The 21,124-nt window shown below is 45.2% G+C and overlaps 3 protein-coding genes across 8 annotated transcripts; 1 reads left to right on the top strand and 2 right to left on the bottom strand.

Annotated features, from left to right (window-relative positions):
- Positions 1-555: 555 nt before the first annotated feature.
- Positions 556-12,321, bottom strand: golga2 (golgin A2). 6 transcript variants are annotated; one of them, XM_058065040.1, is made up of 28 exons: positions 12,204-12,321; positions 11,022-11,189; positions 10,273-10,341; positions 9,727-9,870; positions 8,958-9,004; positions 8,792-8,855; positions 8,632-8,691; positions 8,330-8,410; positions 7,723-7,761; positions 7,582-7,644; positions 7,359-7,452; positions 7,188-7,294; positions 7,032-7,090; positions 6,759-6,900; positions 5,675-5,764; positions 5,452-5,559; positions 5,305-5,392; positions 5,064-5,206; positions 4,768-4,986; positions 4,564-4,677; positions 4,221-4,445; positions 4,024-4,123; positions 3,845-3,948; positions 3,228-3,444; positions 2,998-3,156; positions 2,825-2,931; positions 2,579-2,762; positions 556-2,379 (listed from the first exon to the last, which is right to left on the bottom strand). In XM_058065040.1, exons 1-28 carry the CDS (start codon positions 12,249-12,251, stop codon positions 2,114-2,116), a joined length of 3,309 nt encoding a protein of 1,102 aa, XP_057921023.1. In that variant the 5' UTR covers positions 12,252-12,321; the 3' UTR covers positions 556-2,113. The 6 variants fall into 6 exon arrangements, with proteins under 6 accessions (XP_057921023.1, XP_057921024.1, XP_057921026.1 ...); XM_058065041.1 differs by having other exon boundaries at positions 556-2,376; XM_058065043.1 differs by lacking the exon at positions 8,330-8,410.
- A 1,727-nt stretch (positions 12,322-14,048) lies between these two features.
- hspa5 (heat shock protein 5) lies at positions 14,049-17,501 on the top strand. The gene is made up of 9 exons (XM_058065068.1): positions 14,049-14,221; positions 14,633-14,794; positions 14,875-15,106; positions 15,188-15,325; positions 15,396-15,508; positions 15,580-15,970; positions 16,050-16,287; positions 16,362-16,529; positions 16,607-17,501. Exons 2-9 carry the CDS (start codon positions 14,679-14,681, stop codon positions 17,161-17,163), a joined length of 1,953 nt encoding a protein of 650 aa, XP_057921051.1. The 5' UTR covers positions 14,049-14,221; positions 14,633-14,678; the 3' UTR covers positions 17,164-17,501.
- Positions 17,502-18,123: 622 nt separating this feature from the next.
- LOC131104419 (probable serine/threonine-protein kinase clkA) lies at positions 18,124-21,124 on the bottom strand. The gene is made up of 6 exons (XM_058051574.1): positions 21,097-21,124; positions 20,891-21,046; positions 20,657-20,821; positions 20,443-20,592; positions 20,177-20,309; positions 18,124-19,869 (listed from the first exon to the last, which is right to left on the bottom strand). The coding sequence occupies exons 1-6, from the start codon at positions 21,122-21,124 to the stop codon at positions 18,318-18,320; spliced, it is 2,184 nt and encodes a 727-aa protein (XP_057907557.1). The 3' UTR covers positions 18,124-18,317.

Raw genomic sequence — 21,124 nt, 5'->3', positions numbered from 1 at the left:
CTTTCTGTAATATGACACTTTAACAGTGTGATCAACAAGATTTTTGCCTTGTAATCTTGATGCCAAAAGCTCAGCTGCTTTCTTTGAAAGACCTAAATCCCGAACTAAGTCATTCAGTTCAGTTTGGTGAAGAGGCTTGGGGACTGGGGGAGATTCAGTCTCTGAAGAACATTCCTCGGATTGTTCCCACTCAGTTTCTGGCAATTCATTGTCACAACTGTCTTCCTCGTTCGTATCATGTCCAATGTCTTTATCGTTTAATGAAGGCAAACCTTTGAAAACTGGAACAGGAATGGAATCTATGTATATAATCTCAAAACGCATAGATTTGGGTTACGTAAGTTCATATATTTAGACTATTTCATCTATCTCAAATTGCATGAAAACTAGAGCTTATGGAGAAAAACTAATTTCAGATTTGAAATCAGCACCTAAAAATCATTCAGAATCAGTTAAAAAATCCAATGCAACAGAAAGTTGAAAAAATATTGTTCCCCAGTGTAATCTACTATTCAAGTGTTCCATGCAGGAATCATAATTAAGTACAGACATACATAGAATGCTGCTCAATCTTTTTTATTTATTTGGGGGGGAGGGGGAAGGGAATCAAGGCTCCTGTCAACAAGTCAATCTATTGAACCCATCCTTCATTTTTTCACTCTTTAAACTGATTGGTTGGGACACTAAATCATTCCAAATAATAATAATAATAAATAGTATCTGTCCTCTCTTATTAGTCATTCTTGGTAGTAAATCACAGCCAGTCAGTAACCGTCTCCCACATACACACACATACACAACCAGTAGAATATACAATATGATACACACTTACAGTATATACACACACACCACCTTCGTGTACAGTATATGCTCTCTGTCATTGCATTCAATCACACATTGACCATATAGTTTTTCGATGGAAACATTCAATTATAAGTCGTTTGGTTCAAAGTGCCCCAGCTTTGAAAGTGGGATGGTTATCATGATACACTCCTGATCAAAAGGCCGGTTGAAAAATTCCAAGAAGGCGCTTCAAAATACACAAAGAAGAATTGAAGTGAGCATTAATAGCTGATCAATAGTTGAAGACCTCAGCCTTGAAAAGCCAAAATCTTGGCAAAAATGCGGATTCGATGACATTTTATGTCAAATATTCACACTGTCACGATCTCTTGATGGCAAAGGCAAAATAACTTTCTGTCTTTAAATACGGTTGGATTGCCGAGCAGCATAAGTGAGGCCTCTCACATTGCTGCTGAGGTTGGACGCGCTAAGACAAGAATGGCACAGCTATTGGTTTTGAAACATTTTATTTCTATTGTCGGGGGGCTTTCTGGCTGTTTTTTTTAGCTGGGGTCTTAAACTTTTGATCCGCCTATTAGTTGAATGCTTGTTTGCAATAAACCGTTTAAGTTTGTCTGACCTCTTTTTATCTTACGATATTGATCGGGAGTGTATTACAATTAAAACAACTCATTTCATGTGTGTTGTTACATGTCAAAAAATGAATTCCCATGCAAAAATATATTGAGGAAATGGAACATTTCACATGTGATGTCAAATTTGAGGTGAAATGAAAGAAAGCACATTTCACCTATTGGGGAATTTGGTGCAGAAGATCTACGATGTGGATTGGTCCCCCGGGAGCGTTCGTTATCTCACTATTTACATCCGTCACACACACACTTGCATCCCCTTTCCTTCTCTTCAAATCGGGACCCTCTGCCTTTCAAAAGGGGCGGCTTCATCGATCCCGCCTGCTGTCGTTGTGAAAAGCTTTGTACATTAACAGTTTTAGTGCAAGTTAAACTTCCATTTCCTGATTCGATCTACAAACTCATACAGGAGAGAGAACCACACCCATTTCAGTTTGAGTGATTCTAGTAAAAATGTAACAGAAGGGCCCGAAAGGTTAAAAAAAAAGACCCCAGAAAGAGGCTGAGATGATGCGTTTGAGAGAGTGTGGTCTTATTTTGGCCTTTAAAATGCAAGATGCCGGTAAATTGATATGGATTTAGCAATTTCAGTACATTCAAGCTAATTCGAACATGTGGCTGAGTTATTGCACTTCTGTGAGGAAAAAAGAAACCTTTTTTTGTCGTGCTGACTCAGCTCATACCACCAGTATCTTCACCTCGTCCTGCTCGTCGGGTCGGTAAAAGAAGGGGATGCAAGGGTTCTCGCCCATGAAGGGGGGCAGCCGCGGCGCGTTCCCCTGCGGGTTCTGGATCTCGTGGAGGAGCTGCATGATCTGCCGCGCCGTGCCATCCTCTTTTTGCGCCAGCGTCAAGGACTCGCTTCGGGCAGGGGGATGAGACGACAAGGGGGCTTCCTGGGCGGTGGGGGAGGGCTCTGATAGGGGGATGACCTCCATGGCTTCTTGGGAGCGAAAAGAAAAAAATCAGCGACCATCTTTCTTCACACCAATGAGCAATTTTAGAATCTCCAATTAGCTTAAGGTTTGGACTGTGGGAGGCGGGGGCCCAACATGGAACCCAAAACAACCTAGCTTGTGAGGCCTCCCTTCAATTGGCTATGAGGCCGTAGGGTACACGTAGGGTACATCCTCCATGCTTACCTGCTTGGCCGACAGCATGTGCTTGATGCTGGTCCTCTGCAACATGACCATGGTCCTCGCCGACAGGAAGCAGGTCGGGGTTTGCCTGGCCCATGCCGCTGACGGCTCCGGTGTATCGGCTGTACCAGTCATTCCTCTCGGCCACCAGCCTCATGACCAGGTCCTGCAGCTCTGCAAGCTTTGCCTGGTACAAAGAGGACATGTCAGTTGGGTGAACACGTCTTAGGAGTTCTCTCTCCTGGATACCTTCATCTCTTCTTTATCCTGAGCCAGCATGGTGATGTATTGTTCCTTCTCCTGGTGCTTCTGCTTCATGATTGCTCTCTGGTTCTGATACAAGGCGATGTACTCCCCTGAGAGTCAACACATTGCTGCGTCAGCGTCTCAAAACCTCAACAGAAACAATCCTCCTTCCACACCTATGGTGTCTGTTTCTCCAGAGAGCTGGATGCAGCGGTGCTCCAGCTCCTCCACACGCTCCTTCAGGTCAGCCTTCTCCAGCATGAGGGAGGTGAACCGCTGCTGGAGCTTCTCCATTGCCGTTTGTAACGCCTGATGAACTTCCAGCGGCACTCCTCCTTGGGGACGCGAGGAAAGACATGAATCGCACTCATGTTTGCATTAAAGTGAAGACTGGATCTCGGCTTACCCGACTGCTGGTGACTGTGCTCACAGTGGCTGTGCTGGTCCTGAGTGTGTTCATTGTGATGGTGCTCGTGCTCCTGGTGGCTGTGGCGCTCCAGGCTGAGAGCCACGGCGGCCTGGTGCTTTGCGGCCATGTGGAGTCTGTGCTCCTCCCTCAGCTGCCTCCTGGCCTCGTCTCGCTCTGCCTCCAGCTGCGACAACACACCCCGGATGAACTCCTCCTGCAGAGGCAGTGCAATCCGTGGCAGTCAAAATAGGAAATGTCTCACATGTCAAATGTAAAGGAAAATATCAATATAATCAATCCATTCTTTGTTTCAGGATAAGTATCATACCGTAAATGCTCGACATAATGCTTTCAATGACTGCAAACCTACCAATTAGTGTCGTAGGCATTAACAGCTGCTTTTATGTCTATTATAGGGTGAAAAATAAACAATTGAACTGTTTTAGAAACAATTTTAGAAATAACAGCCTCTCTGCCATTATCACCTACTTCCAATTAATGTCCACTAACTTTACTCTTAAAAGTACAATGCAAAAATATCAAACATGGCAACTCTTGTCACGTTTTAAATCTGATGACATCTTGTGACAATTGAACAAAACCATTGCACCAACCATCTCTTTCTGGCTCTCAAAGTCTTGAGGGATGTCAATGGGGGCTGACTCTGTTGAGTCTCTGTTGAGGCTCTCTTCAGGTGACGGACTTTCCACCCCGTCTCCTGAGACAACATCATGGCAAATCAAAGAAAGTCCGGGGGGTGTGCTGATGGGCGGTAAATAAACAAATGGCGTACCCTCATCTCTTGGTGTCACGGCCAGAGCAGAACTGTTGAGCAGCTCCCTCACCTCAACCTTCAAATGCTCGTTATCTTTGACCAACTGCTCCAAATGCTCCTGGGAGGGGGGGAGTGGCATTCATGAAAGAAACCAGTTAAAATGAGACGGTGCAAACCCCAACAAACCAGAAAGCAGATCGCTCGGCTTTCCCTACCTGTGCTTGCTTCAGCTGAATCTGACTCATTTCCAGCTGAGCGCGGCCCTGGGATTCATCATGCTGCAGCTGATCCATGATCTGGCTCTGTGTCAAATACTGTCGGTGGAGCTGCTCCCTTTCTGACACCAGGGCCTGGTAGCCAGCACAGTACTGCTGCAGGTGGGCTGCCACTTGGTCTCTCTGCTCCGACAACCCTTGCGCCTCCTTATATTTTAATTCCAGCTGGAGGAGAGAGAAGAGGGGGGAATTGGCATGTTGAATTTCAAGTGTACAGTGTTTATCTGTGGTGGGAAGCAAAATTAAAACAATGCAAGGTGACGTCTGTGCATGAGAAGCAAACCTGCTCCTTGACGTTGTGCAGCTCCTCTTGAAGCTCCCCCATCCTACGCGCCAGCTCCTTCTTCACATGCTGCTCCGACTGAATGGCGTTGGTCAGCTCCATGTTCTCGTTGGTCTGCACACAATGAGCCATGAAATGGACTTAAAGGAAAATGAATGTAACATAGTTTCTGAATGCAACGCTTCAGGCATAGTTTAGCCTGACCAGTTTAACAAAGCCGTTCTGCAGCTCAGCCAGCTGGTCCTTCAGTGTGCGGTTCTGGTTGAGAGCACGGCTGATCGTGGCCTTGTCCGACTGCACGTCTTCCAGCATGCGGCGGCGGTCGTCTGCCTCCTGGCTCTGGGTCTCCACCTGCTGCTCCAGCTCTGCCAGACGTGCCTCTTGCTCTGAGCACAGGCGACTCAGTTGCTCATTGTCGCGCAGCTACACAGAGAGATCATTCTTACAAACCAAAAACATCTAAGCACGTAATGAAATGACTGTAGGTTCCCTGTGCATACCTGTGACTGGTACTGTGCATGAAGAGATTCTTTTTCTTGTTGCAGTGTGCTGAGGGCCCCCTGCAGAGCTACCTCGCTCTCTGAAGGCCCCGAGGACTGAGGCTCTGCAGCACTGTGATTCTCTCTCTCCTGGGACAGCAATGCTGGTAGGGGTGGAGAAGAAGGTAACACCTACGATTTTTACAACAGAACAACATACCACTCTGGTAGCTGTATGTGTATGATGCTGTTTGTAGATCACCTGCGGCAGTTTTTAGCTCTGTGATGCTCGCTTCAAGTTCTTGGACTCTGTTGATGTTTCTGTCCCTCTCCTCCGCCACCAATGACATCTAACGAGCACAAATACTCAGAACAGAAATGGCACCCAGCTACTTACTGTGTCACTTACCTGTGTCAGCAGTTGCTCGGTTTTGTCTTTCCAAACGCGACCCTCCTCCTGGATCTGCTGTGCGTAGCAATCCCTCTCGGTTCTCAGCTGCCCAACTGACTCCATCAGCTACATCACAAACACAAATTAGGTGTTAAAGTCATGTGTATGACATCATGTCTGGAGTAAACAATATCTGCATGCTAAAATTATCAACTGGAAATAAAAAGTCAAATACCAGTACCTGGTGATTGTGTACTTCCAGCTGCTGTTTCTCCTCAAGCAATAACTGGATTTGTTGTTTGGCACTACTGGGATCTGACTGGGTGGAGCACTGGACCAACAAAGAAATTCATGATCAATTATAAATGTACCACTTCCCACTCTTAAGATGAGGTCACAACCAGTCATACAATTTGAGTGGCTCTTGTTTTTGTTTTGTGGAGACCATGAAGGAGTAAAATCACTGCACACCCAACGTACAACCTTGGATGTACGGCTGTTCCTTTGTTCATACGGCCCCCGCACGTACATTGTAAGAACAACATCCATCAGACTTGGAATATTCCATGTGGGCTTCGTATGAAGGTTGCAAGAACTGTACACAGCTTCCACACTTCAGCTAAATGCAGCCAGTTATTTTAAAACCCTCAACTATAGAATCAAAATGTCTGCTGATGACCAGAATGTATATATCTGCAGGGTGCAAGTTAGCCGCCAGGGCTCCAGCACTAGCAAAGCAAAGAGCGCTACTAATTGGTGTGTTGATTGGTATTTGTCTTTATGGATACATATACATATCAATACTCTTATTTCATGAATCAGCCTTTTTCAGCCCCCAATTTTGGTATCGGCATCTGCCCCATTGGTTGGCCTGTAATAAATATACATAGACATTAAGTATATTATAATAGAGATAAAGCAAACGGAGAGTTGTTGTCTTGATTGCTGCACTCTCGCCATAAGGGTACCGCACAACCGACTTACTCAACATTGCTCTCAACTGCTCTGATTACATATGTGGCGTGCACGTGTGTGGCGCATGACACACATACAGAGTCCACAAGCGATATATGACAACATTTTGCCCAAACCCAACACGACCAAAACATGTGAAAGACACACACTGGCTCTATGGACGACACACAAAGATGTACAGAGAGCATAAGTTTGTCCTTGCCCCTAGAGTTTGTCATAAAACCTCCACAGCCAGTATCCGGGTCAAATATCAGCATTTTTTGCACGTCCACAGAGCGTCGGAGCCTGTATGACCAATTGTGTCTAAGGCTTTAATGAGTATTTCATTTGTTGTCTGCGTATGAACTGACCTGCTGCAACATGAGGTCAGCAATTTCCAGCCTCTTGTGGAGATCCTCAACTTCCAGCCTCAAAGCCCCCGTCTCCTGTGCTCTCTGTCTCAGCTGCTCTGACAGCTCGGAGTTCTGCTGTTTGGACTCCTCACTCAAATTGCTGCAAACAAGTGCAAAAATAGAGCGTGCATGGCCTACAATGCGAGACTTATTGCATTGCAGATGAATAGCACTGCGCCTAAAACTGAACACTGAATAATGTAATGTAAGCGTTCTCATAGTATGACTTACTTTTGTCTAAATACGTCTAGCCTCAAGGTGTCTCTCTCTTTTTCTAACTCTTTATTGTGCTGGAAAAAAAATGAAACAAAAGTGAGCCACTGAGTTATCCAGCAAAGCAAAGTTATTTCTTATGCAAAGTTTATGTTGCATTCCTCAACTTATTACCTTTTCAAACTGTTTCTGCTGTGCTGAGACAGAGGACAGCGTTCTCTCCAGCTCCGATACTCTCTGCTTTGTTGTCTGCAGACGGCCGTTCAGCTCCTCAGCCTCGGCTGGACACAATAACCCGATTTAAAAAAGCTTGCCGGGATCAGTTGCTAAATTTTAAACACCCACCTGCTTTCTGCCGTGCGGCCTGTTGTGTGTACTGTAGTGCCGTCTGAAGCTCGGATTTCTCGGACACCAGTATGCCGATGGTTTGAATGTGAACCTTCGGAAGTAAAGTACAGTGTTTCACGTGATGCTGCCTCAAGTACCTAATTCAATCTTAACCTGGTATATTTTATGACTGCAAGAATCTTTTTGAAATCCTTCTCACAATAGTAGCGACATCATTTACCTGCAGTTGCTCCCGCATTGCACCCTGCTCTTTCGAAAACTTTTGTTCAAATCCTTTTCGCTCCTGAATGAAATAAATGTTATGAACATCTAGGAAGGAGGTCAAACTCAAATGATTAACAAGCAAAACAAGTCTGTATACCTTCTGTAGCTGATCTGTGAGCTCCTGAGAATGTTTGGCCTGGGAAAGCCAAAAAAAAAGTTAAACGTGGTACACTTTGACTCAGAGCAAAATATGTTACAGCCATGCAAAACATAAGGTGCACGCGTGTGGCAGAAAGCATACTATTGCTATTATTGCATTAATGAAATCAATGACTAATCCATTATCCAATTAATTGACAACTATTTCCTTTAAAAACATACTGAAATGTCCTGATTTCAGCCTCTCATTTCCATATTCATCCATGAAAGCTGACCCTTTGAAAGCGCAATCAACATCTTTGCCTCTTTCTGACATCCTGCACATCGAACTATTGCAGAGATGTGTGCATATTAAAGTGCTACAAGTAACAGCTTATGGCGGCTTTCACCGACATAAACTTTTTGCTACATTCTGTAGAAAAGCATTCATACATGAGAATTATGAATAAAATCAAAGTCATGTGATGGCTTGCATGCATAGATTTTGTGAGGGTACTTGCAACGGCGTGCATTAAAGATGACATGCACTGCCAGACGTGCACTGGAGTTGCATACATCATTCAAATGTGCATTCACACATGGAAAACACACATACAGCTTCTTACCAGCTGGTCAAGCTTGGTATTGAGCTGAGAGTTTGTTAAGTTGCTGGACTCCAGGGCAGCAGCCAGCTCCTGGTTCCGACTCTATCATGTGCACATGCATCCGGGATAGGAAGGGGAGAAAAAAAATTGGAAGACAAAGATAAAGTGTTGTGGCAAAGGACAAACAAAAGGACTCGCAATACGAAGGATAGACATTTGTGAATGATTAACATGAGGGCAAACAATTGCATCTTAATGTGTGGTGCCAAAAAAAAAATGTGATCAATGGAGTGTGTGGTCACCGTATATCTTTCTCGTCTTACCTCCAGTTCTCTCTCGCCGACAGACGGGGCACTGTCGCCGTTCACATGAGCAGCAGACGTCTTAGAGGACAAAAATGAGTGAACCTCAGGTACTAATTACATGAACTTGTTTGGCTTGTTGCATTGCACGTGAAGGGGAAAGCCTCGGCGTTGGACATACCTCAGAGACAAGGCCGTTTAGTTGCTGGGAGAGCTGTCGCAGACTCTCTGTGGAAGACAGTGGTCTGTGGGAGGACACAGTATATGCACACATACATTCATACCGTATTTGCATTGTCTGTGCACTCTTGGAAGTCAATATGATTTAGTAAAACAAGGTTACCCACCTATTTTCCTCTGTTAAACTCTCATTGCCATTGGTATTAGGGTAATCCTGAAAAGACAAGTTGAACAAGGACATAAGAACACATGGAAACATAAGTGGCACTCAGTCCTGACTCATTTCAAATATTCAAATAATATATTCAAATAAAAATAAAGTAACACATTTACTTCTTTATACGTGTGGTATATAGTTTCATCATCAAATGAGCATATTGTAGCGGGGCTGAGGGTGCTCGGTGAAACGAATGAAACCCGACATGACTCCCCCCGACCGGGGGCTGGCTCATTCCTGTTTATTGCTCATGACTTTTTGCCATCCTGTGGGTGTTTCTTACAGTGTGCAAATGTTTTGGTGGATGTCTGAGGGAGTCATGGTCTTTTGTGTTGCTGCTCGAATGCACAGCGAGGTTGGTCGGATGAAACTTCTTCAGACTTTTTGGACTTTAATGAAAAATACCGCCACACAGTCGACATCACTCCTACTCTTTGCTAAGCAAGTTAGCGCACGCTGCTGTTGTGATCATGTGAGCTCTATCCGGCCACTACTGGACAAAGTGCTGGTGTGGAGTTTGGGATGGACTGCTTGTATCAGTGTCATTATTGGAGATTTTAGATGCAGATGCAGTGTAAAGTTATTTAAACAAACCTATTAACCCAAAACCTTTCCTGTATCTACATTACTAAAATGGAGCTATGGTGACATTTATGACTGAGTTGCATGGAGGATAGGGTATATATAGGGTATGGAGGCAGTGAGTGACACACACACACCTGTAACAGGTCATTCTGGAGGTTAGTAGCGGTGTTAGTGCTAGCAGTAGTGTTAGATACAAGCGAGCCGTGGTCGAGCTCGGCTGCCGGGTCCTCCGTCGGCGGGGGAACCGAGGAAGCCATGGTCTCCATGTCAGCTAAAGTCTAAGGTAGCACATACACAAACAATACACACGTGTTAGGACACAAAACACCTCCTTGATGTGCAGACTTGTAATAAGGAGACATACTGTATGTGAAAAGGTGACACTTAAGGACATGCTTCCATTGTCTGTTCCAAATACTGCAGCAAGGCCATGCCACATGCGGCACTTACAGTAAACACATGGTATACAATCCCTAGCAAACAGCAATATGAACTTTTTACTTAAAAAAATGTGGACGTGCATCATTTTTTGAAGCACTGGACCCATGCTTTCTGAGCCATTCATTAAAGATGGCAGCGGGAATGCATAAATAAGACATGAGGAGAAGGAAGCACACGAGAGGAAAGCATAAAAAGGGAAGGTCAGACACGAGGATGGAAAGACGGCAACAGAAGCTCACCTGACTTTTGTCACAGGCAGGCAGGACTAGTCCATTGCTTTGGCTAAGTGTTTTGAGAATACTGTCAAACTACAGACATGAAGGGGCGTGGAAGGAAGGAGAGGGGAACATTTTAGAAAATTGCAAGGACAAAGACACGATCGAAGGATTGCACAGGGAAAGGTGAAAAAAACATGAAAAAACAGGCTTGATAGACAAAATGTTACAACTCCTAGCTAAGCATATCACCCACAATAGCAACGTATAGCGTGTCTTAAGTTAAGATAACTTGTCTAGAAAATAAATGGGAGTTGGCGTCATAGGCTGCTGGTTTCGGCCAGCGTCATACTCTTTTTTTTTTTTTTCATCCAGCCTAGCGCCAACATAAAACAAGCCAGGCCAGTTCACACTTCTGTCTGATAACACAGTGGAACCTCTAATTAGTTTAGATTCCAAAGCAATAGGCACAGAAATAACCCATTGCAGGGTCTTAATTGTAAGTATAAAAATAAGCTAATCACTCTTGTACAAATATGTAAAAACAAGTCAACGAGTGTAAAAAGAAATGAACCCATACAAAACGCAAAGACAACCATTCAGCCAGCGTTAACAATCGACTGAGTTTGGATGACTTCAGAGGCATAATTTTCCAATATTTGGAGTGCCACTCTACAGTATGCTCACCACATTAGCTGGTCACTTATCAGTACATTTAATTCTTGCATTAAAAGTCAAATATTTGACTTTTTAAGAGCATGAGAAGGGCTTACATTGTCTGGAGAGCTTCTGTCTATTGAGGGTGCATCATACTGGTTGGGTCCTTTCACTTTCCTCTTCTTCTTGGCCCCTGCACCACCACCACCACCACCTCCTCCTCCTGCTGCTGCTTTATCTCCCCCAACACTGACTGGGGAGCTCTTCTGCTGGAACTCCTTCAGCTGAGCCGCACATTAAAAAAAAAAAAAGAATAAACAGCACCATTTCATAGCATATAAAACAGCTGTTATTGACATTTGCCTACTTTGTTGCAGCTGAAATTACCCAACCCTATCTCAAACAGTGTTTATCTTACCTATAAGATCGCGTTTCAAATGATGACAGCCATCAATAACCAAAATACATTGCCAACATGCCTGTGCAAAACAAGCAACTACATAACACGTTGCCATTGCAAACACTGCATTGTCATTGTGGGTCCTATAGTACTAAAAGACCAGTGGGAAATCTGTTTAGAGAGGTGTGATTTTAAAAACACTCTATGGAGAGGAAATGTCACTTAAAACAGACAATCTAGTCAAATTAGATGATAGCTGTGCAGGACATAGGTGCAACAGTTATTTCCTAAACGGTAACGTCGTAGGTCTTTAAATAAATAAGGCCATATTTTTGACAATCAAACACGCATAAGCAAAGCACACCGCGGGACAGGGAAGTGACCTGTCAGCTGTCAAAACAGTCCCCGTCATTCCGGCTGTCTGGTTGGAAAAGTAAACGCAAAAAAGCCTAAAGTAACAAAAGCTGCTCTACAATAGTGACATGCTTGCACTATGCTAACTACTCCAGAGTTAGCATTTTTGCTAACGTTCACTTAGCCAAGTTAGCTCGTCCTGTTTCGATTGAATTTAGTTTGTTAGCTTACAAAGCAGCTTGAAGACCCGAAAGATATAAACCACTGGTTATTGAAATAGTGTCGGGAGCTAGAAATGTCATTAAGAACCAAACAACATATCCACAATTTGGAAAAGTTGTTTTAAGTAGAGGCCTCAATTACAGCACCGGGCTTTCCTTGGCATCGAGGCACCACATGAGCCACAGACGCCGGACAAAGCGACGGTAGAGGTCGGGCAACGTGTAATGACAATACTATTGCTGGGTGAGTACATTCATGACATTGCGGAAAATACAAAGAGCGCTTTTAATGACACCCGGTGTCACGATTTTATTAGTTTTACCTTTTTCTTGGCTGCGGCGAGTTTTATTTGCCTGGTCTGGTCAGCCATCCTGCTGCTGCTGTGAGAGAGTCACCCACGTCATCACTTTGCCGTCGGCTCAGGTGTTGGCCAATAGGGGGCGCACCCAAAACATGTCTGTCCTTCATTACCTTTGACCCAAACTCAACATTTCACCTTTGTTTCTTCAAATATTCACTACTTTTAACTGATTTTTTATTTTGCATTTAACTGGGTGGATTGCGGCAGTCCCATTATTTTTTTCATTCAGTAGAAAACTGCCTTCTTCCAGGAAAACCTATGATACTTATACAGACCTATGATACTTATACATATGAAAAGTATGATCACCTCCTGGTGTGTTTGGGTGGATATACTGTGTATATATGAGGTGTCACAAATAATGATAGAGGTAAGATTTTAACATTACTTTTAAGAAAAGTCAAATGAAAAAATATAAAACAATATATTTCAATTTACTCATTTTTACTATGTGCGTATGTTAGCAGCCCCGCCTCCACCACTGAGACTGTATGACTGACAAAAGGGCTCACTCTGTTCATGCTGTTGTTCTATGGAATAAACACACAAATCCTGAAAAACAGACATGCGTGCACATGCAAATGGAAAAATAATCTAGTTAATTTTCATTCATTCTGTGATTAATTCATTCATCTATTATTGTCCCAGGCCTAGTGCCCATAAGACATTTTTCTGAATGAGAAATCTTGTCACGCTTTAATCTTGTGAGATCTTGTGACACGAGATGTAGTGACACCCCAAGTGTGCAGTTTGAAGTCTGCAGGCACGCCCACGGCAGCCTCACAATCAGGAAATGACCAAATATACAAATACAGGTTAATGGACAAATATTAATATTTCTTTTATGTTATTTTGATTTGTCATCATGACAGCATCTCACTGTCCCATGTCTCCTGTTGTGGCCCAACCAAGGTTTATGATTATTCATTCATTTTTGCAGCGAAATGTGATTTCATCAGCTACCATATTATATATATATCATTGTAGCACAGGTGGGCTTTCTTTTTAAATGTCACAGAACATAATCTGAAAATAAAATAATGATTCAGGACCACACAAAAAAATGAAATAAAAGGCTCAAATACATCAAAGCAATACTAATAACTGATGGTTTGGTTTTGATTTTAACACAAAAATCAATTTGCTTTTAAATACATGACCTACATTAGAGATGGAACGGTACAAACATTTTATATTAAGATTGTTGTGGCCAAAATAATCAATTTCATCACAATCCTGTTCACACTTTGACCATAGACACAAAAATCTATATGTATAAAATTTTATTTTTTATTTTTTATTGATTAATCTTCAACTGAATGGATGTTTCATTCGTTTGTTTTTAAGTGCCTGTTTGCATAATTATTGAGCACATCAAGTATTGTTTATGTGGGGTCTGATTTCAAGGACCGGGCCTTAATTGTATTATTCCTGATGTAACTACCCAACAAATTACAATTGAGCTGATGTAATATGCAAAATGCACAGTAAATCTACACTAATAGCTCAAATTGTAGACGTCTTAGTCATTATAGTGAGTCATTTCTCATCACAGTGGTATATTCGTCATACAATCACAATGGACTTGTTATTAAAAAAATATATCAAATACATAATACAACTTCCGTGTTCAATAAACACCCTATTGCACTCATCTTGAGTGGCGTGTCACTATACAAACCGCCTTCTCGCAGCACAGCCAATCAGCGTCGGCCTATGTGTAGCGTCACTCCGTCCAGGCGTGTGCAAATCAGAGGCGGCCAGCGTGCCAGAAGGAACCAATCAGCGCGTTCCAACGAGAAGCCGCTGAGCCAATCGGCGGCCTCCACGACGGGGAAAGCGGTGATGATTTATATACAGCGGAGGGCAAGATTCATTCAGTATCACATCTACTAGACAAGATCACAGAATACAATATCTAAAGACGAGTTGGTAGTTCCATTCTGAACACTTGGAGACTCTTATTCAACTCATACAAGGTATGTACGACGAAGGTTGTGTTTCGGAAAGTGATTTATTGTCTTAATAGCGACGTATAAAGGCGACGGTTAATGGAGTGTGAATGTAATTTAGAAAAGGTGATTGGTCATGTTGGGAGGGGGGAAGAAAATAAACTACATTTTGATTGATAAAATGTTAATACTATGATTAATGACCTTATGTCTACCAGACAAGCTAGCATGTTTAGCTAGTTACCGGGCTGAAGCAAAGCGACAAGTAACCAACTCAAAAAGGTAGCAAATATGTCCAACCTCTTGATATTTTAGAGGTGTTTTGAATACTTAATCCGAACGGTTTGGGTTTACTAGCATTCAAGCTAACTCGCTCAACTTCAGACAGCTGACGGGGCCCACGTCATTGCTAAAGGATCCATATCACTTATTTTTCAGATTTTTCTTTAAGAGATCTGATACAACAGATATTAACGGAAAAAAGATGAAGCTGCTGTGGGCTTTCCTGCTGGTGGCCAGCGCTGTGTCCGCTGATGATGACGACAAGAGGGAGAACGTAGGCACAGTCATCGGTATCGACTTGGGTACCACCTACTCCTGGTAAGAACCCCCCCCTACAGATCCTGAACAATGATCCAGGAATGAACGTATTCTTAATATTTGCCATTTCTTCCTTACAGCGTCGGTGTCTTCAAGAATGGCCGCGTGGAGATCATCGCCAATGACCAAGGCAACCGCATCACTCCATCCTATGTGGCCTTCACAAGTGAAGGCGAGCGTCTGATTGGTGATGCCGCTAAGAATCAGCTGACCTCCAACCCCGAGAACACTGTGTTTGATGCCAAGAGGTTGATTGGTCGGGCCTGGGCTGATTCCTCTGTGCAGCAGGACATCAAGTATCTGCCCTTCAAGGTACAGTCGGACATCGATATCGACAATGTTGCTCAATTTCAGCATTCTGACTAAAAATGTGCTGTGATATTTCTTTTTTAGGTCAATGACAAGAAGAGCAAGCCTCACATCCAGGTTGACATAGGTGGTGGCCAGATGAAGACGTTTGCTCCTGAGGAGATCTCTGCTATGGTGCTGACTAAGATGAAGGAGACGGCCGAGGCTTATCTGGGCAAGAAGGTACCTAAACGGGACATTAAATATGTTCTACCGCTATGAGAAGCTGTCTCTAATGAAAGCGTGCCCTCAGGTCACCCACGCTGTGGTCACTGTCCCTGCCTACTTCAATGATGCCCAGCGCCAGGCCACTAAAGATGCTGGCACCATCGCTGGTCTCAACGTGATGAGAATTATTAATGAGCCGTAAGTGTTCAGTGGACACAGAGATGCGGTTCTTCGCCTGTTTTTGTACTTCATCTTCTGTCATCCAACAGAACGGCCGCCGCCATCGCTTACGGCTTGGACAAGAAAGACGGCGAGAAGAACATCCTGGTGTTCGACTTGGGCGGCGGCACCTTCGACGTCTCTCTTCTGACCATCGACAACGGCGTCTTCGAAGTGGTCGCCACCAACGGAGACACCCACTTGGGAGGCGAGGACTTTGACCAGCGCGTCATGGAACACTTCATTAAGCTCTACAAGAAAAAGACGGGCAAGGACGTGCGCAAGGACAACCGCGCCGTGCAGAAGCTGCGTCGTGAGGTCGAGAAGGCCAAGAGGGCTCTGTCCGCCCAGCACCAGGCCCGTATTGAGATCGAGTCCTTCTTCGAGGGAGAGGACTTCTCCGAGACTTTGACCCGTGCCAAGTTTGAGGAACTCAACATGGTATATTTCCTAACTTCATTTATATGAAGTACCGCTGTACAAACTTCTCTAACCTGAAACATATTCAACTTGTGTCCAGGATCTGTTCCGCTCCACCATGAAGCCCGTCCAGAAAGTGCTGGAAGATGCTGACCTGAAGAAGTCCGACATCGATGAGATAGTCCTGGTCGGCGGCTCCACTCGTATTCCCAAAATCCAGCAGCTTGTGAAGGAGTTCTTCAACGGCAAAGAGCCCTCAAGGGGCATCAACCCCGACGAGGCTGTTGCTTACGGTGCCGCCGTTCAGGCTGGCGTGCTCTCAGGGGAGGAGGACACTGGTAAGCCAATCACGGCCGTCGATTGTTTTGCACTTCACTGAGCTTGTAAATAAAAATTGGCTCATTTTTTTCAGGTGATGTGGTTCTCCTGGATGTGTGCCCTCTTACTCTTGGAATTGAGACCGTCGGAGGAGTCATGACCAAGCTGATCCCCAGGAACACCGTTGTACCCACCAAGAAATCTCAGATCTTCTCTACGGCATCTGACAACCAGCCCACTGTCACCATCAAGGTCTATGAAGGTAAGCCCTCGCAGCAGTAAACAAACAAACACATGGTTTTAACAGAAACATGAGCTTAATTGTGTCTTCTGTTCTAGGCGAGCGTCCTCTGACTAAGGACAACCACCTTCTGGGCACCTTTGACCTGACTGGCATCCCCCCCGCCCCTCGTGGCGTGCCCCAGATTGAGGTCACCTTCGAGATCGACGTAAACGGCATCCTGAGGGTCACCGCCGAGGACAAAGGCACTGGCAACAAGAACAAGATCACCATCACCAACGACCAGAACCGCCTGACGCCAGAGGACATCGAGCGCATGGTGAACGACGCTGAGCGCTTTGCTGATGAGGACAAGAAGCTCAAGGAGAGGATCGACGCCCGCAACGAGCTGGAGAGCTACTCCTACTCCCTGAAGAACCAGATCGCTGACAAGGAGAAGCTGGGCGGAAAGCTCTCGGACGAGGACAAGGAGACCATCGAGAAGGCCGTGGAGGAGAAAATCGAGTGGATGGAGTCTCACCAAGATGCCGACCTGGAAGACTTCCAGGCCAAGAAGAAGGAGCTTGAGGAGGTGGTGCAGCCCATTATTAGCAAGCTTTACGGCAGTGCGGGTGGCCCACCACCAGAGGGCGCCGAAGAGAAGGATGAGTTGTAGAAGTCGTCAACTCTGTCGCCTCTCACCTCTCTTTAAAAACACCGAGAGGTACATGTCGAACTGATGGGACTCTATCATGAGAGGGGAGGGGCTGTGAAAGGGGCGGCAACGACCACAACAAGCAACTATTCTGAAATCTTCCGAAAGACTTTTGACACATTGGTTAAGTGTTCTCTTCGCCGGTGGGTGGAGATATTTTGCTGGCCTGGATTCAAGGCTCGCTGCTGCTGCTGTTCTCAGGCAGTCCTGCTGGGGATGAGGAAGAAGTAGTTGTAGTGGGTGGGGTGGGCGTCTGTTATGGGTATAGGATGTCTCCAGTTTCACTGGCTTAAAACTTATTTATTGAATCTGGTTGTACTTCTGGAAAGACATTGAAATAAATGTTTGATACAAAATGCTTGTTTTTACTTTTTTTTTTTTTACCTTGGACATGAAGTTGAGGGGCGGCGTTTGGGGGCATGTTATGACGTTATGACGTGACCCAGACAGAACAAACCGCTAACATGTTAGCGTGGCACACCTGGACTGACAGTAGGGACAGCCAATCACATGTAAACAGCAGAGCCAATCAGTGAGCATGTGGGCGTCGAAAAGGAAAAGTAGGCTTCACCCAAACGACAGTTGTCCGCTTGGTCCTAGTGCTTGCCCGTGCAGCAGTGGACTGTATAAACGGCCATGTAACGGCACACTGAAGAAGTAGTCGTAGTAAATGTGGGTCTATGGCTTAAGGTATTTGAAACCGGTTGTACTTCTGAGAAAGACAATACTTAACTTTCACATTTCTTTAGTTGGTCAGCATGGTTACATCACAGTGTATGATGCTTTGTCTCCATTCCATGTCAATGGTAGCATCTCCATCAGGGTTCCTGCTGGAGCAATTTGCTCTCCAGCAGTCCAGGTTGGAGTGTTTGGGGTTGGGTGGGGTGGGCAGCTGTTTATGGTATAGGAGGTCTCAAGAGCTTCACTGGCTTAAAAGTTGTTTATTAAACCTTGTACTTCTCAAAAGACATTGAAATAAATGTTTGATACAAAATACTTGTTTTCACCCCTAGTTCTTAGCAAAATGTCATCAAGTCACCACGGTTACAACACAGTCATGGTGTATGATGCCATGTGTGTCCATCCCACCGAATACAAAAGCTAAATTTAATGTCTCAGCTGGAGCTTTTGGAGTTGTTCCTGCTGTGCTTTTTGCTGTGGATGGAGCCGTTGCTGTTGGAACCTTTTCTGTGGTTGGAGCTGGGACTGGTGCTTTTGCTGTGGATGTGGTTGGAGCTGTTCCTGTTGGAACCTTTTCTGTGGATGGAGCTGTTCCTGTTGGAACATTTTCTGTGGTTTGAGCTGTTCCTGTTGGAACATTTTCTGTGGTTTGTGTTGGGGCTGGTGCTTTTGCTGTGGTTGGAGCTGGGACTGGAGCTTTTGCTGTGGTTGGAGCTGTTCCTGTTGGGTTTTTTTCTGTGGATGGAGCTGGGACTGGAGCTTTTCCGGCGGTTGTGGTTGGAGTTGTTCCTGTTGGAACTTTTTCTGTGGTTGGAGCTGGGACTGGAGCTTTTGCTGTGGTTGGAGCTGGGACTGGAGCTTTTGCTGTGGATGGAGCTGTTCCTGTTGGAGCTTTTTCTGTGGATGGAGCAGGGACTGGAGCTTTTGCTGTGGATGGAGCAGGGACTGGAGCTTTTGCTGTGGTAGGAACTGGGACTGGTGGTTTTGCTGTGGATGCAGCTGTTCCTGTTGGAGCTTTTTCTGTGGATGGAGCTGGGACTGGAGCTTTTCCGGCGGTTGTGGTTGGAGTTGTTCCTGTTGGAACTTTTTCTGTGGTTGGAGCTGGGACTGGAGCTTTTGCTGTGGTTGGAGCTGGGACTGGAGCTTTTGCTGTGGTTGGAGCTGGGACTGGAGCTTTTGCTGTGGATGGAGCTGTTCCTGTTGGAGATTTTTCTGTGGATGGAGGTGGGACTGGAGCTTTTGCTGTAGTTGGGGCTGTTCCCGTTGGAACCTTTTCTGTGGCTGAAGCTGTGGATGGAGCTGGGACTGATGCTTTTCCTGTGGATGTGGTTGGAGCTGTTCCTGTTGGAGCTTTTTCTGTGGCTGGAGGTGGGACTGATGCTTTTGCTGTGGTAGGAACTGGGACTGGTGCGTTTGCTGTGGCTGGAGCTGTTGGAACTTTTTCTGTGGTTGAAGCTGGGACTGATGCTTTTGCTGTTGCTGGAGCTGTTCCTGTTGGAACCTTTTCTGTGGATGGAGCTGTTCCTGTTGGAGCTTTTTCTGTGGCTGAAGCTGTGGATGGAGCTGGGACTGATGCTTTTCCTGTGGATGTGGTTGGAGCTTTTTCTGTGGCTGGAGGTGGGACTGGTGCTTTTGCTGTGGTAGGAACTGGGACTGGTGCTTTTGCTGTGGCTGGAGCAGTTCCTGTTGGAACCGTTTCTGTGGATGGAGCTGTTCCTGTTGGAGCTTTTTCTGTGGATGGAGCTGGGGCTGATGCTTTTGCTGTTGGAGCTTTTTCTGTGGCTGAAGCTGGGACTGGCGCTTTTGCTGTGGCTGGAAGTGGGACTGGTGCTTTTGTTGGAGCTGTTCCTGTTGGAACTTTTTCTGTGGCTGGAACTGTGGTTGGAGCTGGGACTAACGCTTTTGCTGGAGCTGTTCCTGTTGAAGTGTTTTCTGTGCCTGGAGGTGGGACTGGTGCTTTTGCTGTGGTAGGAACTGGGACTGGTGCTTTAGCTGTGGTAGGAACTGGGACTGGTGCTTTTGCCGTGGTTGGAGGTGTTGCTGCGGCAGTTTTTGCTGTGGCTATTTCTCCTGGAGCTTTTGCTGCTGGAGTATCTGCTGCTTGCTCCTTACTACCCCCCGCGTCCACCTTCCATGGTAGTAAACACATGCAGTGGTCCAAGCGGTTGTATGGCAAATCTCCCCCAAATTTCATCAGAGTCCATGACTTTTTTTCTGTAAGAAAAATCAAATATGCTCTGCCATGTTCTCATGAAATATGATTAGCATGTGCGTACCTATGTTGAATCTGTACATAGCATTGATGGCTCCATCTGCTGTCAGCCCACCAAAGATGTAGATATTGTTGCCCAGAGCCATGGCGGAGTGGGCTGCTACACCCGGTGGGATGTCTCCTTCTGGATGCAGAAGCTCCCATGTCATGCTCCCTAAAGTAATAGTAACAGTAGTTGCTTTAATGTACACTATGATTATATTTACATTTTTATGTAAAAAGTATTTTTTTACTCCATAGAGACAAAAATTGATGGAAAAATATCAGTGATACCAATAGAGACTTACTTGTATCAAGAGAGTACATATCGTCATAAAAGTCCCCGTTCGCCATGCCTCCATGAATGTAGATCTTGGAGCCAGCCGCTACGATAACGTGTCCATGTCTGGCTGTAGGCTGTGCACCTTGGGTTTTGGGCTGAGTCCAAGTGGAAGACACTGAGAAGACGGCACAATCAATACAAACAAGCCACTCCGATTGTGAATCTGCGGCAACACTAACCGATATCAAAGACGTGGAGTTTTTGGTCTGAAACGGGCGACGCTCCGGCTTCCCCACCGGAAAACACGTATAACGAATTACCCAGGCAGGCGGAATTGGTGTGATAAGTTCTTGGACTGGGGGGGTTTCCTTTCATTGCAATGTTTTCCCACTGGGCTTTGCCGTCTATGGACCCACAAACAAAGTAGGTCATAGCAGATGGCATGTTTATGTTTTTCATATTAAGTTTTATACCTGCTACTTGTATCTTCTGCATGCAGTTGCGGTTGCCAGTCTGCTCGGCTCCCCCAAACACCCACAGGCTCTGTGGGTGGCGCTGTGGCACAAATGTGCAGTGTTCATATCGAGGGGCCAGGCCCTTCCACTCCAAAATGTCCCACTTGAGGTAATCTAGAGGGGGCGTGGAGGATAGAACTTGTGACTTACTTGGGCTATCGAACTGTTGTCGGTCCTAATCAGTGGCGTCAT

This window comes from Doryrhamphus excisus, chromosome 2, assembly GCF_030265055.1.
Source record: "Doryrhamphus excisus isolate RoL2022-K1 chromosome 2, RoL_Dexc_1.0, whole genome shotgun sequence".
In the NCBI taxonomy this organism is placed as follows: Eukaryota; Metazoa; Chordata; class Actinopteri; order Syngnathiformes; family Syngnathidae; genus Doryrhamphus; species Doryrhamphus excisus.
The sequence above is the reverse complement of the archived record's forward strand: the minus strand, read 5'-3'. Positions and strand labels throughout refer to the sequence as shown.